At 57.7% G+C, this 13,376-nt stretch overlaps 1 protein-coding gene across 1 annotated transcript; it reads right to left on the bottom strand.

The window, feature by feature from the left end:
* Positions 1-490: 490 nt before the first annotated feature.
* LOC133344282 (potassium voltage-gated channel subfamily V member 1-like) lies at positions 491-12,554 on the bottom strand. Its single transcript, XM_061554371.1, has 3 exons — positions 12,404-12,554; positions 4,947-6,194; positions 491-2,393 (listed from the first exon to the last, which is right to left on the bottom strand). The coding sequence occupies exons 2-3, from the start codon at positions 6,118-6,120 to the stop codon at positions 1,852-1,854; spliced, it is 1,716 nt and encodes a 571-aa protein (XP_061410355.1). The 5' UTR covers positions 6,121-6,194; positions 12,404-12,554; the 3' UTR covers positions 491-1,851.
* Positions 12,555-13,376: the final 822 nt, after the last annotated feature.

The following is a 13,376-nucleotide window of genomic DNA, read 5'->3' as shown; positions in this document are numbered from 1 at the left end:
GGGCAAGTGCTGTTAGCGAGCACCTATGAAGGCCAGTGCGGCACACGACGGGGTGGGTGGCCAGCACAACGCCTGGCCGCCTTTGTCTCCCCAGTGGCGATGTTTGCACACCACGCCAGGTACTCATTTGAGACCGAGCCGACCTAGGGGAGGCTCAGGACCGGTTCGGATAATTGTCACTTGGTGTTGGCCGTGAGCGGGAATCCAACTCGGATCGTCGGGTTCGTAGTGCAGCGCGCTAACCGCTGCACCACCGCTCCCCATTACACACACGCGCGCGTGCTCTCGTGCTTGTCAGCAATGTTGCAACAACACGGCTCCTGTCTGAAAACAGCGATCAGCAAGGCTGGGCACTGCTCAAGGGACGGACACAGCATCTGCCAGCAAAACCTAAAACACGTGCGTGAATATACCGAGCAGTTTAAAGAGGTGCACGCGCACACACGCACGCGCACGCGCGTGCGTGTGTGCGCGTGCGTGATAATTGCAACACCACTCTCTCTGTATGCGGACCGAGTTGCAAAGGGGAGCGCAACTCCTTGGTTAACCAAAGGTCAAATGTAGTTGGCTGCGAGGTCACGGATTCATTTCACAGCTCAACATTCAAGGAAGCCAGGCAGCGCCTGTATAAGGCAGCAAACAGCACAGCAAGTATGCTCCCAGTAGGGCTATCTGTGCAGCATTACTGCTACCCAACCCTGAATTCTTGTCGCAGCCACCCACGGTACCTGAGTGGACCGCACAGACCCCACCGCCCGGTGCTCATGTCACGCTCTGGCGGCCGGCCGGTGGTGACAGACTGAGCAGTGGCAGCTCATGTCCCAGCATTCGTGGAACCCGTTGACCGAGTAGACCAGTATTCTTGACTACTTTTCAGAGGTGGGGGGTAGGGGGGCAGGGACCACTTTCGCCGAGAAGACATCATCAGTGTGAGGGCCGCCACACCATTTGAAACCATTGGGGGTTTGACAGCAGCGCGATGGGGTGTTTTCATTTGTTGTGTATTGTCGGGGGCCGCACTGAAGGCCACCAGGGAGCGCCAGTAGCCCGCAGGCCTTGCAGCGAAGAACACCGCTGCAGTGGGACACGTTGAAGGTCAGCCGCCTTCGTGTAAGCGGCGTTAGAGATCTCTCCCTCTCTGTGGTTGTCCTCCGGTGGCGACAAAGTTTGTCCCCACGCGTCAAATTTCTCAACAAGCAATTTGACGCGCACCGAAAAACGTGGTGATGGTAGAGGTGCAGCCCTGCAATTTCTAGATCGTGGCCACTTGCTGGTGAAAGTGCCTCCCCTCGAGGAGAACAATCCCGACAGTCGGTAAAGATTTCTTGGGAAAATGTTTTAAACTCAATCGACGGAAGATGCCGATGTCCCAAGTCTGCAAAGAGGCGGCGAGCGGCAGGCGCGGAGGGCCCCACAACTCGGACGGTCGCGAGCCACTTGCGTCTCGAAGACTGTTGAGCCCTCGGCTGCTGACTCGCGTGTGAAGGCGGCCTTCCGAGCGGGCCCCTGCGGACGGGAAGATTCCACTCAGATTCACGCTCCCTTCTCGACATCTCCTCCTCCAGGCACTTGCGTCACGTGACGGTCACGTCCCTTGATCCACCGCGAAGCCCCTTCCTTCGAGCTACCGCGCGAGTGTTGGGCGGTTGCGTGCTGCGCACTTCTGGCTTGCTTAATCACGTGCGCCCCTTCTGCATGACGTCCAACGTTTCGCTCCGGCTGCTGGGAGCTCCCTCCAGCCCCGTGTCTCACAGCCTCCTCTTCAAAAGTCGCTCGAATGGACGAATATCCGAGCGGCGCGCGGAGCGTGAACGCCGGGCAAGGGCGCGGCGACGACACCGGAGAGCCGCCTCATGTGTCCTGTGCTCCGGCGGCGCCACCGCCGCCACCGCCACCTCGCAGCAGCCTCACGACCCTCCAGGCGTACGCGTCGCGCAGGTTCCTCCCGCCCTCGCCGCCGTCGCCACCGGCCACGGTGGCCGCGGCGGCGGCGGCGAGGCGCTCCTGCGAGAGGCTCCGCGCGAGCCTGCGCAGCGTCTTGCCCTGCCGCGCCGAGGAGTCGCGCGCCCGCAGCGTCACGTAGTACTCGGAGAACTTGTCGTTGATGGTGGCGATGGGCAGCGCGAGCACCAGGATGCCGAAGAGGATGCAGAGGAAGGCGACCGCCTTGCCCGCCGCCGTGTCGGGCCGGATGTCGCCGTAGCCCACCGTGGTCATGGAGGCGATGGCCCACCACCAGGCGGCGGGGACGCTCGGGTAGAGCGAGTTGGGCTCGGAGCCCTCGAGCGCGTGCTCCAGCGCCGCGAAGATGGAGATGCCCACGGAGAGGAAGAGCATGAGCATGCCCACCTCCTCGTAGCAGCGCGCCAGCGTCGTGCCCAGCGCACGCAGCCCTGCGCGAGGAGAGACGCGGGGGGGGGGGGGGGGCGCTCGGGGTCAGGTGTGCGGTGCTTGGGGTCAGGAGTGGGGGGGCTCGGGGTCAGGTGTGGGGGGGGGGAGGGGTCAGGTGTGGGGGGGGAGGGGTCAGGTGTGGGGGGGGGAGGGGTCAGGTGTGGGGGGGGGAGGGGTCAGGTGTGGGGGGCTCGGGGTCAGGAGTGGGGGGGGGGGGGGCTCGGGTTCAGGTGTAAAGTGAGTACAGACCAAGTCAAGTAATGTATGCAAACTGTGTATCTGTCCTTGTTCTGCTTGCTCTTGCAAATATGATTCATGTTTGTTTCATGAACGTTTCTTTAAACTGTATTTGTGCTGATTTCGTTTTTCATTGGATGGTAGCAGCATGCTGTGTTGCTGTAGTGATTTAAATTCACACTTTTGGTCTGGTGGGGTCATTTCCGTGGTAATACTAAAACATAGCAGCCCTTTTAGCAATCCCCAGCCGAATCATAATTAGTATTAATCTTGGAAGTAATCCGATTAGCTATGAAGTTCACAGATGCCCAGCAAGGGGTGGGTCATCAAGTTGCGGTCATGAGGTTGTGTGACCATACTTCACCACGCTGGTCAGCGGATGAATCTTCAGTCAGGTTATTCTATGGTAATTATTGAACGCTGCTCCTCCGACCACAGCTCTCTGGCTGTGGTTGTGCTCCGCGGTGTAATGATGCGTCACGCGATATTTGATCACGTCTATAAGTTCTCCCTTGCAAAGGACACGCGCGTCTCCGTGGCGAGTCTCACCGGGGTTCACGTTAAATTTACGCATCTGTGAGTGTGTTGTTGTTGTTGTTTAATTTTTCGCACGTGCTTCGCCAAGTTACGGGATGGCTTTCTTCTGGAACCCCCAAAAACGGTCAGCAGAGGCTCCCTATTCACGTCAGCGAACACCCTCGAGGGAGACCGCGCAGCGACTTGCGGAGTCACTCCTCGATTGCACCGCGGCTCCGTCGTGCCCAGTCGAGAGCCATGCCTCTCACGCCAATCACCGGTTACACGGAGGGAGGGAGGGAGGGACGGGTGGCTGGATTGAGGGAAGAGGCGGTACACGTCCACGGGACGTGCGGGGGAGCCGGGCAGTCTCTTTGTAACTCATTGCACACAGAGCGCTCGCCACAAAATAAACCGCAATGCCATGCTGATCTCGTCAAGGGCCATAAGCCATCACGCCATCTGAGATCATCCTCGCGGCAGCAGTGGCTTTTGACTGCTGGCCATCTAACAAAGACGGTCATCGCATCGCGCGCTTTCAAATACGCTGCTGCGGCCGTGTGGAACGCTCTACCTTTCGATGTTATGAAGCCACTGGAGCTATACGCTTTTAAATAATCTGAATTGAAAACTCATTTCTTTAGAACTGCTTTTTCTGTTTAGTTGGTTGTCCTTCCCCCGCACCTCGGATTAGCACGGTTGGCTACGTACGGTGCGAAAGAAATCAACATACAGTAACGTCTAATGGACGCGTGGGCTGCTAGTACTTTTGTAAATTGCTTAATCGAATAAAAAAAAGTTCGCTATCCATGACTGCCTGACACAGTCAGCTCCCTGCACTTGAGAATCCGGTTCTATCTGAAGTGGCAGGCGGAGTTAAACCACGGGTCTCAACCGTGATGAACTTCCAGAGGGGCTCAGACAAACTTTCTTTACACGTCATAGGTTCGTGTTGTCCAGCGACAGTGCAACGCAACACTGGCAAGGGTTGATTTACTAACAATGCTGCATCACAATGATCCCCCGTACAGCCTTAACAGACTGTTGGGGCAAGTGCTGTTAGCGGGTAGCACCTATGAAGGCTGGAACGGCACACAAAGGGGCTGGGTAGCAAGCACCATGCCCGGCCGTCTTTGTCTCCCGATATTTACACATGACACTAGGTACTCGTTTGAGGCTGAGTCGACCTAGTGGATACCCGGGACCGGTTCAGATAATCGTCACCGGTGTTGGCCGTGAGCGGGAATCGAACCCGGGTTGCCGGGATCGTAACGCAGCACAGCGCTAACCCCTACACTACCGCTCACCCACACACACCCCCACACACACACACACCCCCACACACACCCCCACACACACACACCCCCACACACCCCCACTCACACCCCCACACACACCCCCACACACACACCCCCACACACCCCCACACACCCCCAATACACACCCACACACACCCCCACACACCCCCGCACACACCCACACACACACCCACACACACCCCCACACACCCCCACACACCCCCAATACACACCCACACACACACCCACACACCCCCACACACCCCCACACACACCCACACACCCCCACTCACACCCCCACACACACACACACACCCACACACCCCCCAATACACACCCACACACACCCCCACACACCCCCCCACGCACACCCACACACACCCCCACACACCCCCACACACACCCCCACACACACCCACACACCCCCCACACACACCCCCACACACACCCACACACACCACCACACACACCCCCACACACACACACACCCACACACGGACGTACCCGTGGAGTGCCGCCCCAGCTTGAGGAGGCGCAGTGCGCGCAGGAGGCGCACCGTCTGCAGCGCGCGTCCCGCGTTGCCGAGATCACCGCCGCCACCGCCGCCGCCGGCAGTAGCACCGGCGGCAGCGGCGGCCCCTGAGTGCTGCTGCTGCTGCTGGACTCTCTCGAGCAGCGCCGTGATGTAGTAGGGCGCGATCGCGAGCAGGTCCACCACGTTGGAGAAGCGCGCGAGGAAGCGCAGCTTGCGGGGCGCGCACACGGCGCGGCACGAGAACTCGACGGTGAACCACGCGGTGCAGGCGCTCTCGAGCGCCGAGAACGCCTCCTGCGCCGCGGCGCCCTCGTAGGCCGTCATGAGGCACATGTTGACCACCGAGAGGAGCACGAAGCTCACGGAGAGGAGCGACACCGCGCGCGCCGTCCGCGACGACTCGGGGCTCTCGAGGAGCTCGAGGACGCGCACACGCAGCGGGCCGCAGCGCGCGCCCTCGGTCAGCAGCAGCTGCCGCTCCTCGTCCTCCTGCGCCTGCTGCCTCGAACCGAACTGCTCGGCGGGGAACTGCTGCTGCTGCTGAGCCGCCGCGGTGCTTAGGATGTTGTCGCGCTTGCGCCCGAAGCGGTCGCGGCAGCAGCGCGCCAGGCTGGGCTCCGAGATGCCCCAGTACTCCATCTCCTGCAGGAAGGCGGCGGCGCAGAGGCCTTCGTGCACGTGCAGGCGGCCCGTGCGGTAGAAGGCGAGCACGTAGCCGAACGTCTCGGCGCTGCGGTCGAAGAAGAACTCGCGCGAGGAGGGGTCCGCGTCGTCGCACAGATCGACGAAGGCGGCCGAGCCGAGCACGGCGCCATCCGCCGCTGCGTCCGGCGCGACCGCCTCGGGGCCTCCCGCCGCGGTCACGGCCGAGCGATCGAGGGGGTCGCCGAACGTGACGCCCGAGTGGGAGGACGACCTGGCCGCCAGCCTCCCGAGGCGGCTGTCCGGATGAGCCTCGAGCAGCTCACGGGGCACGAAGTGCTTGCTGCCGCCCACGTTCACGCAGAGGCCGCGGGGCCCGTCCGGGTTGGAGTCCCCTGCCGGGTCTGGCGAGTGGGATCCTCTTCTTCTTACTCCTCTTCCTCCTCCTCCTCCGCTGCTAAACCGCCCGACTGAGCGAGCGTACGAAGAGGGTGCTGGCATCGTCAGTCGGGGCTTCTCTGTTTGTCCTCGCTCCTCTGCGTTGTGCGCTGCGTGCTGGGTACAGGGGTGTTTACCTGTACCAGCACGCAACGCGCGCGCGTGTGCGTGTGTGTGCGTGCGTGTGTATGCGTGCGTGTGTGTGCGTGTGTGTGTGTGCGTGTGTGTGTGTGCGTGTGTGCGTGCGTATGCGTGTGTGTGCGCGTGTATGCGTGCGTGTGTGTGTATGCGCGCGTGTGCGTGCGCGTGTGTGCGTGTGTGTGTGTGCGTGTGTGTGTGTGCGTGTGTGTGTATGCGTGTGTGCGTGCGTATGCGTGTGTGTGCGCGTGTATGCGTGCGTGTGTGTGTATGCGTGTGTGTGTGTGCGCGTGTGTGCGTGTGTGTGTGCGCGCGCGTGTGTGTGTGTGCGTATGTGCGTGTGCGTGCGTGTGTGTGCGTGCGTGTGTGTGCGCGCGCGTGTGTGCGTGTGTGCGTGTGTGTGTGTGCGTGTGTGTGTGTGCGTGTGTGTGTGTATACGTGTGTGTGTGCGTGTGCGTGCGTGTGTGTGTGTGTGCAGGGAGAGAGCGAATGCGCAGTAGTTAGTGCGCTACGCAACGAATCCGGCGAACTGAAATTGATTCCCGCTGGCGACGACCAACATCAGTGACGATGATCTGAACTGTCCTGGGCCTCCCTGAGGTCTACTCAGCCACACACTAGTATCAGGTGCGACGTATAAACATCGCCACTAAGGGAGATAAAGGCGGCAGGTCGTGGTGTTGGCGACCCACTCCCCTCGTATGCCGCTGCGGCCTTAACAGGTGCTCGCAAACAGCACTTGCCCCTACAGTTTGTGAAAGGCTATGGTGGGGCGGGGGGTGTGGGGAATTTGTCTTTGCAGGTAGAGAGTGAGTGGTGGTTACGAGCACGCGTCGGCTCGTGTGACATCCTCCAGAGAATCGTGACACCCAACACGCAGCGGCGCACTCAGCACCGCACCCGTTGCCCAATTCACCCTCGGGTGACATCATCGTCACCATCGACCATGGTCGATCCACTGCTGGACGAAGGCCTCCCCAAGCCGCGACCCTTGCGATGCGGGAATCCACCCCGCAGCTGCGCGCGAGCTTCGACGCCATCGCTCCGTCTCCCTGGTGGACGTGCTCTTGTTAGCCGTGGCCGGGCACGCATCGAGCGCAGACCTCTGAGTTCGTAGCGCAGTGCGCTAACCACTGCGCCACCAACCCCCCACATGCGTACAGGATCTATTTAAGCCGGCACGGCACACGAGGTGGGGGGGTGGGTGTTCAGCACCGCGCCCGGCCCGCCTTTGTTTCCCCAGTGCTGATGTTTACGCCCCTCGCGAGGTAACTCGTTAAGGCCGAGTGGACCTAGTGGCGGCCCGGACCCGCTCGGATATTCGCCACCGATATTGCCCGTGAACGGCACTCCAACTCGGGTCACCGGGTTCGGAGCGCAGCACGCCAACCACCGTACGACCGCTCCCCAGACGTTCACTCCACACACCGATGCGTGTGATCTGCACAGCACATCGGGACTGATGTGTGGGACATTTGGGATAACTGAGGCAGGCAGTCATGGGGCTTAATGAGATCCAAACTGGTCCCAAGTGCTCACTGATGTTCGGTATGCTTTGCCACGATTGAGCCAATTTAGAGAGGCATTCTGTTATTGACGGGTGTTCGTGGTGAAGAATGGTTTAGCAGCCATTGCACTGGCGATCCGGAGTCCGCCGGGGTTCGACTCCGTGACCTCGCGCGGCAGCTGAAACAACGGAGCACGTTTTCTTAAATCCCCACCCGCACGGCCTCTGTGGGTGAACCCCGATTGTAAGTGAACTCCGTGTGAATAAATGGCTTCACCGCAGTAAATGGGTCGCGAATGGGCATGTCGCGGTGTGTGTGGCGGGGTAAAGCGTGGGTACTCGCAACCTCTTCCTTAGACGTGTGTGGCCAGCTCCCTCGAGGAGCGGAGGGCCCCTTCCGCCAACAGTGGTGTGACACAGCCGACTTGCAGGGCCTGCGCCTTTGCGCGCGCCGCTCAGGGCTCTGGCGTCCGGGCTCTGGCGCTGCGACTCGGGCGTTTGAGCTCACACATGCGGAAGGTCGCGAGTTCAACTCCCGCGTGCGACCCGGGACGGGGGTGGTTGAGACACGGCGAATTAAAAACGAGGACCACTTTACGTGCACATTTTTAGTGTGGTTGGTGTGGTTGGCGTGACTCCCCCGCTCGCCATAGGAATATGGATTTCCCGCACCACCGGCACAGGGCTAACGATGCCGAGGAACAACCGTCTCCTGCTCTCTGGAGCAGGGAGAAAATTTTTTTTACTGCATCAGCTGCCAGTGAATGTAAATTAATGAGGAGCAGTCACGCATTATACGTGGCGATGTGGTCGTGCTGTTGCATTTTTGGCACGCTCCCCAAAACGATCATTCCTGCATCAAAAAAACCGTGCTCTCCATCCGACACAGGCGTGTAAATCGATAACACCACAAATATGGTCATATATTTGAATAATGCCCCTCATTTATCCAGGAGAGTCCCGCTGGGTCTCGAGACCGTTTTGCTGTCGTTGTTGTTGTTATTGTCAGGATCATTTCTGCCTTGCGATGTTTGGCCAATTCCATTCTTTAGCGATTAGCGTGTGGGGAGGCAGCAGTTGGAGCACCGGGACAAAGCGCCACACATTTGGTCTTGGAGATTGCACGCCGGGCTCCGCTCCTGCCAGCGTTATTGTGGGATCGTTATTCATCCGATCATTACCACACAGCTCATTACCTTCAAATGAATGGGGTGCCGCGGTGGCGAAATGTTAACTCCCTCGCCTGGTATGCAGGAGGTCATGGGTTCGATCCGGACCCTGATGCCTGCTGTATATTTGGAGTTTGTGTGTTTTTTCTCCCCGTGATCGCGTGGATTTCTCCGGGTCCTCCGGTTTTTCCCTCCACATTTAGAATCAACATTTCGCTTTTCGAGTATTTAGCTGCTATAAATGTCCACGTGATAAGCCACTTCGTTGTGATCAGGTTGTTTCTGAAATAGAGCTATATAGCTCATTAAACATTACTTGGTAAAAAAAAATCGTAGTTTATCGTTTCTCTTTCAGTTTGTCTGACACATCAACATTGTTGTCAATATCATAATTTGTATGAACTTACCAATGGTTATGCACGTAGAATCCCACTGAAATGTGCTGCTCGGAAACACCGCCGATTTAAATCACACGAGATGTTCCCTTTATTGCTTGCTTCTGTTTGGGGTGTTTATTCATTTAAACCTCCACTCGGGATAACTTGCTAAACTCGAGTCATTTGGCGAAGAGACCGGAGGGCTTTGGAAGACATAACCCCACTCACGTGACCGAGGAACACTCAACTTTCACACACCTAGAGCAGAACACGACTTGCTGTACTGCACTATATGATCTCAGTCGGGGTGTCTCACACCGGCTCTATCCCGTCACGATCCACCGACCCCATGGTGATCACAACACCCAGAATTTACATTTTTGTTCGCAAAAAGTAATCCTCGTATTTTAGATTCGGGTTCAAATCGTCATCGTCGCCTTCAGCCATGGTCGATCCACCGCTGGATGAAGACCGCCCCAAGCCACCTACATATCTAATGCAACGATCGCGCGACGTTCGGACTGGCCGACAACAACCACCACCACCACGACGCGTGGAGCCTACCTCGCTACGCCGCTCGGCACGATGGGAAGACGCCACTCCGATTGAGGTGGAGCCCAGCCGCTGGAGAATCGGCTGAGCACACAGCGAGCATCACGCCCGCGTAGCTCCTTGGATATTTATTTTGTTGTTGCTCAAAATGCCCCGCCTCTCGTGAACGACGAAAGGTGTCGCGGGGCCTTTGACGGCCACTTGCATCGGCACGTGGCGCACGAGCTTTGCTCAATGGCGCGGAGGAGTCACTGAGCGACTGCGCCGAGGAAGTGAAACCCCGTGGGTTGCCTGCACGGCGGCTCAGCGGTGAGCACACGGAACGCTTAGCTGGACGCGATTCCAAATCGTGGCAAAACAAACAAAAACGGATTAATCACCAAAGCGACCCGGCTACTCGTGCACACGCGTGCGTCGTCACGATGGGCACGCGAACGCTCGAGAACGGCGCGCGCGCTGTTGCCGCGACGTTCCCTGTCGTGCATTTTGTTTGTGTTTCTCCAACAAAAAAAAGCGTTCAATTGCCGCGGAACGGCGTCTCGGTTTTGACAGCACATCTTCACGCGTCTTCAGCACATCTTCACGCATCTTCGGCACATCTTCACACATCTTCACGCATCTTCAGCACATCTTCACGCATCTTCAGCACATCTTCACACATCTTCACGCATCTTCACACATCTTCACGCATCTTCAGCACATCTTCACACATCTTCAGAACATCTTCACACATCTTCACACATCTTCACGCATCTTCACACATCTTCACACATCTTCACGCATCTTCAGCACATCTTCACACATCTTCAGAACATCTTCACACATCTTCACACATCTTCAGAACATCTTCACACATCTTCACACATCTTCACACATCTTCACGCATCTTCAGCACATCTTCACACATCTTCAGAACATCTTCACACATCTTCACACATCTTCACGCATCTTCACACATCTTCAGAACATCTTCACACATCTTCACACATCTTCACGCATCTTCAGCACATCTTCACACATCTTCACGCATCTTCAGCACATCTTCAGCACATCTTCACGCACCTTCAGCACATCTTCATACATCTTCACGCACCTTCAGCACATCTTCACACATCTTCACACATCTTCACGCACCTTCAGCACATCTTCACACATCTTCACACATCTTCACACATCTTCACACATCTTCACGCGTGCGATGCGTTGCGCCAGCCGATGGGCCGGAAGCGTGGGACAAACAAACACAATGCAACGCGCGATCTGTTCACATGAAAGTGTCCGTTGGAGAAACGTCGTGTTTCGGGTTAGCTGGCCCTTTTGCGTGCTCGACGATTGAACGCAGTTCGTGGCGTGCGTGCCTGCGCGTCCAACAGCCAAGTATTTAATCAGCAGATATATAACACAACGAACATAAACGTGCCAATTACTTCGTGATTTGATTTTCGGGAAGTCGCGCTAATGGCTCGATAATGATGTCACGATGCACAAATAAACAGCGGCACCTCCCCGATCTCACTTAATTCGATTTATGAAATGTGCCGCTCGCTCAGTAATGCCTCGTGGTGGGAATAATCAAACAACCCTTTTGACAAGTTTGTACAATCTGTCCCGAAGCTCAATCCGTAGAGAGGCAATGCCCATTGTGATAGACCACCGCCATTACCCAACTCTCCCTTGCACACATTAAACGTTGTTCCTCTGGGCTGACACACCCGGTTATAAATTATGAGATCATATATGTTAAGAGTAGAACAGATGTCACGCGAATTGCAGAGTTCCAAACATGAACGCCGGAGTCTGGTGCGGCGGCTGCATTCACTCACCTACTTACCCATCGCAAAACCAAGACAAAGATCACCCGTATAGCCTTTAGCAAACTGTTGGGACAAGTGCCCGTTAGCGAACACCTCTGAAGGCCGGTACGTCACACGAGGGGTGGGTGGCCAGCACCACGCCCGTCCGAGCTTTGTCTCCCCAGTGCTAGCGATGTTTACACGCCGCACTAGGTACTCATTTGAGGCTGAGTCGACCTAGGGGAGGCCCAGGACTAGTTCAGATAATCGCCACTGTTACTAATCGTGAGCTGGAATGGAACTCATGTCGCTGGTTCTGTAACACGGTACGTTAACCACGACATTAACGCTCCTCGTGACGAATCACACTCGCTCATTCACCCACTCCTTGGCTCACTTGCACATTCACCCATTCACTGAAATATCAAACATTTCACCCACTCAATCACTCAAGTATCGTACATACATCAACTCTCGCCCATTGTTATACAGACACCCACCAACTTACGAATTCACTCATTCGCCCAACCAATTATTGACCCAGTCACCAACTCACCCACTCACCCACTGACTCACTCACTCATCTACTCCCTAATTCATTCACTTACCCACTCATTCAGCCACCCACTCACCCGCTCAATTAACCATCAATAATTCACACGCTCACTCGCTCGCTCACTCACTCATCCACCCACCGACTCACCCCCCCCCCCCCCCCCCCATTTCACTCACCATATCACTCACTCATTCATCGACCCACACATACACGCACCCACCCTACTCACCATCTCATTCGCTCACTCATCTCACCTGTTGGAATAACTGCGCAGCCTCGTACCGCACAGCCACTCCGCGCGTCTCCTCTTCGTGGCGGCGCACGCGGTCACGGGACGGAGCCAACGCATGGCCGTCACCCTCGGCTCGCGTCTCTTGGCGATCTCCGCGAGCCTCCGCGTGTAGCGGCGGCAGCAGAAACAGCTCACGAATATCCCCCCCCCCCACCACCACCACCCACGCTCTCCTTTTCAGTCACGAGAGTGGCGCAGAGCAAGCGGAGGGAGCGCACAACACCCACTCAACTCTCTCTCCACGACCCGCAGCAGCAGCAGCAGGAGCCCATTTGCCGTCCAGCTTCCACGCCCAGTCACACGCGGTCGCACGCGTTGTGGCAGGGGCGGGGGTGGAGGGTGAGCCGGGGGCAGGAGGGTGGCGTTAAAGTGCTGCCACGTGGATTTTTCTGTAGCCCCCCCCCCCCGACCCCAAACCTTCATCACCACGACAGCGACCACCGCCTCAAGCACCATCCCTCCACCACCACCATCGCCTCTAGCACCATCCCTCCACCACCACCATCGCCTCTAGCACCATCCCTCCACCACCACCATCGCCTCTAGCACCATCCCTCCACCACCACCACCGCCTCTAGCACCATCCCTCCACCACCACCACCACCGCCTCAAGCACCATCCCTCCACCACCACCACCGCCTCAAGCACCATCCCTCCACCACCACCATCGCCTCTAGCACCATCCCTCCACCACCACCACCGCCTCTAGCACCATCCCTCCACCACCACCACCGCCTCTAGCACCATCCCTCCACCACCACCATCGCCTCTAGCACCATCCCTCCACTACCACCAACAACAACCGCCATTCGCCACTAAGTGGCGGTGAAGTCACCACGACGCTTGTGCCAGGCTATGTGCACTTTGAGGCCACGTGAAGTGTCGAACGCCCGCTGGCAGGAGGTCACGGGGAAAGACCCAGATGCCACAGGTCG

The sequence above is a fragment of the Lethenteron reissneri genome, chromosome 19 (genome assembly GCF_015708825.2).
Source record: "Lethenteron reissneri isolate LAM-NWPU_2019-01 chromosome 19, ASM1570882v1, whole genome shotgun sequence".
Lineage (NCBI taxonomy): Eukaryota > Metazoa > Chordata > Hyperoartia > Petromyzontiformes > Petromyzontidae > Lethenteron > Lethenteron reissneri.
This window is presented reverse-complemented; position numbering and strand designations above follow the sequence as displayed.

Coding starts and splice junctions, on each gene's coding strand:
- LOC133344282 (XM_061554371.1), bottom strand. CDS start 6,120: ATGCCAGCACCCTCTTCGTACGCTCGCTCAGTCGGGCGGTTTAGCAGC. Junction 2,394..4,946: donor GCTGGGGCGGCACTCCACGG/GTACGTCCGTGT, acceptor CTCCTCGCGCAG/GGCTGCGTGCGCTGGGCACG.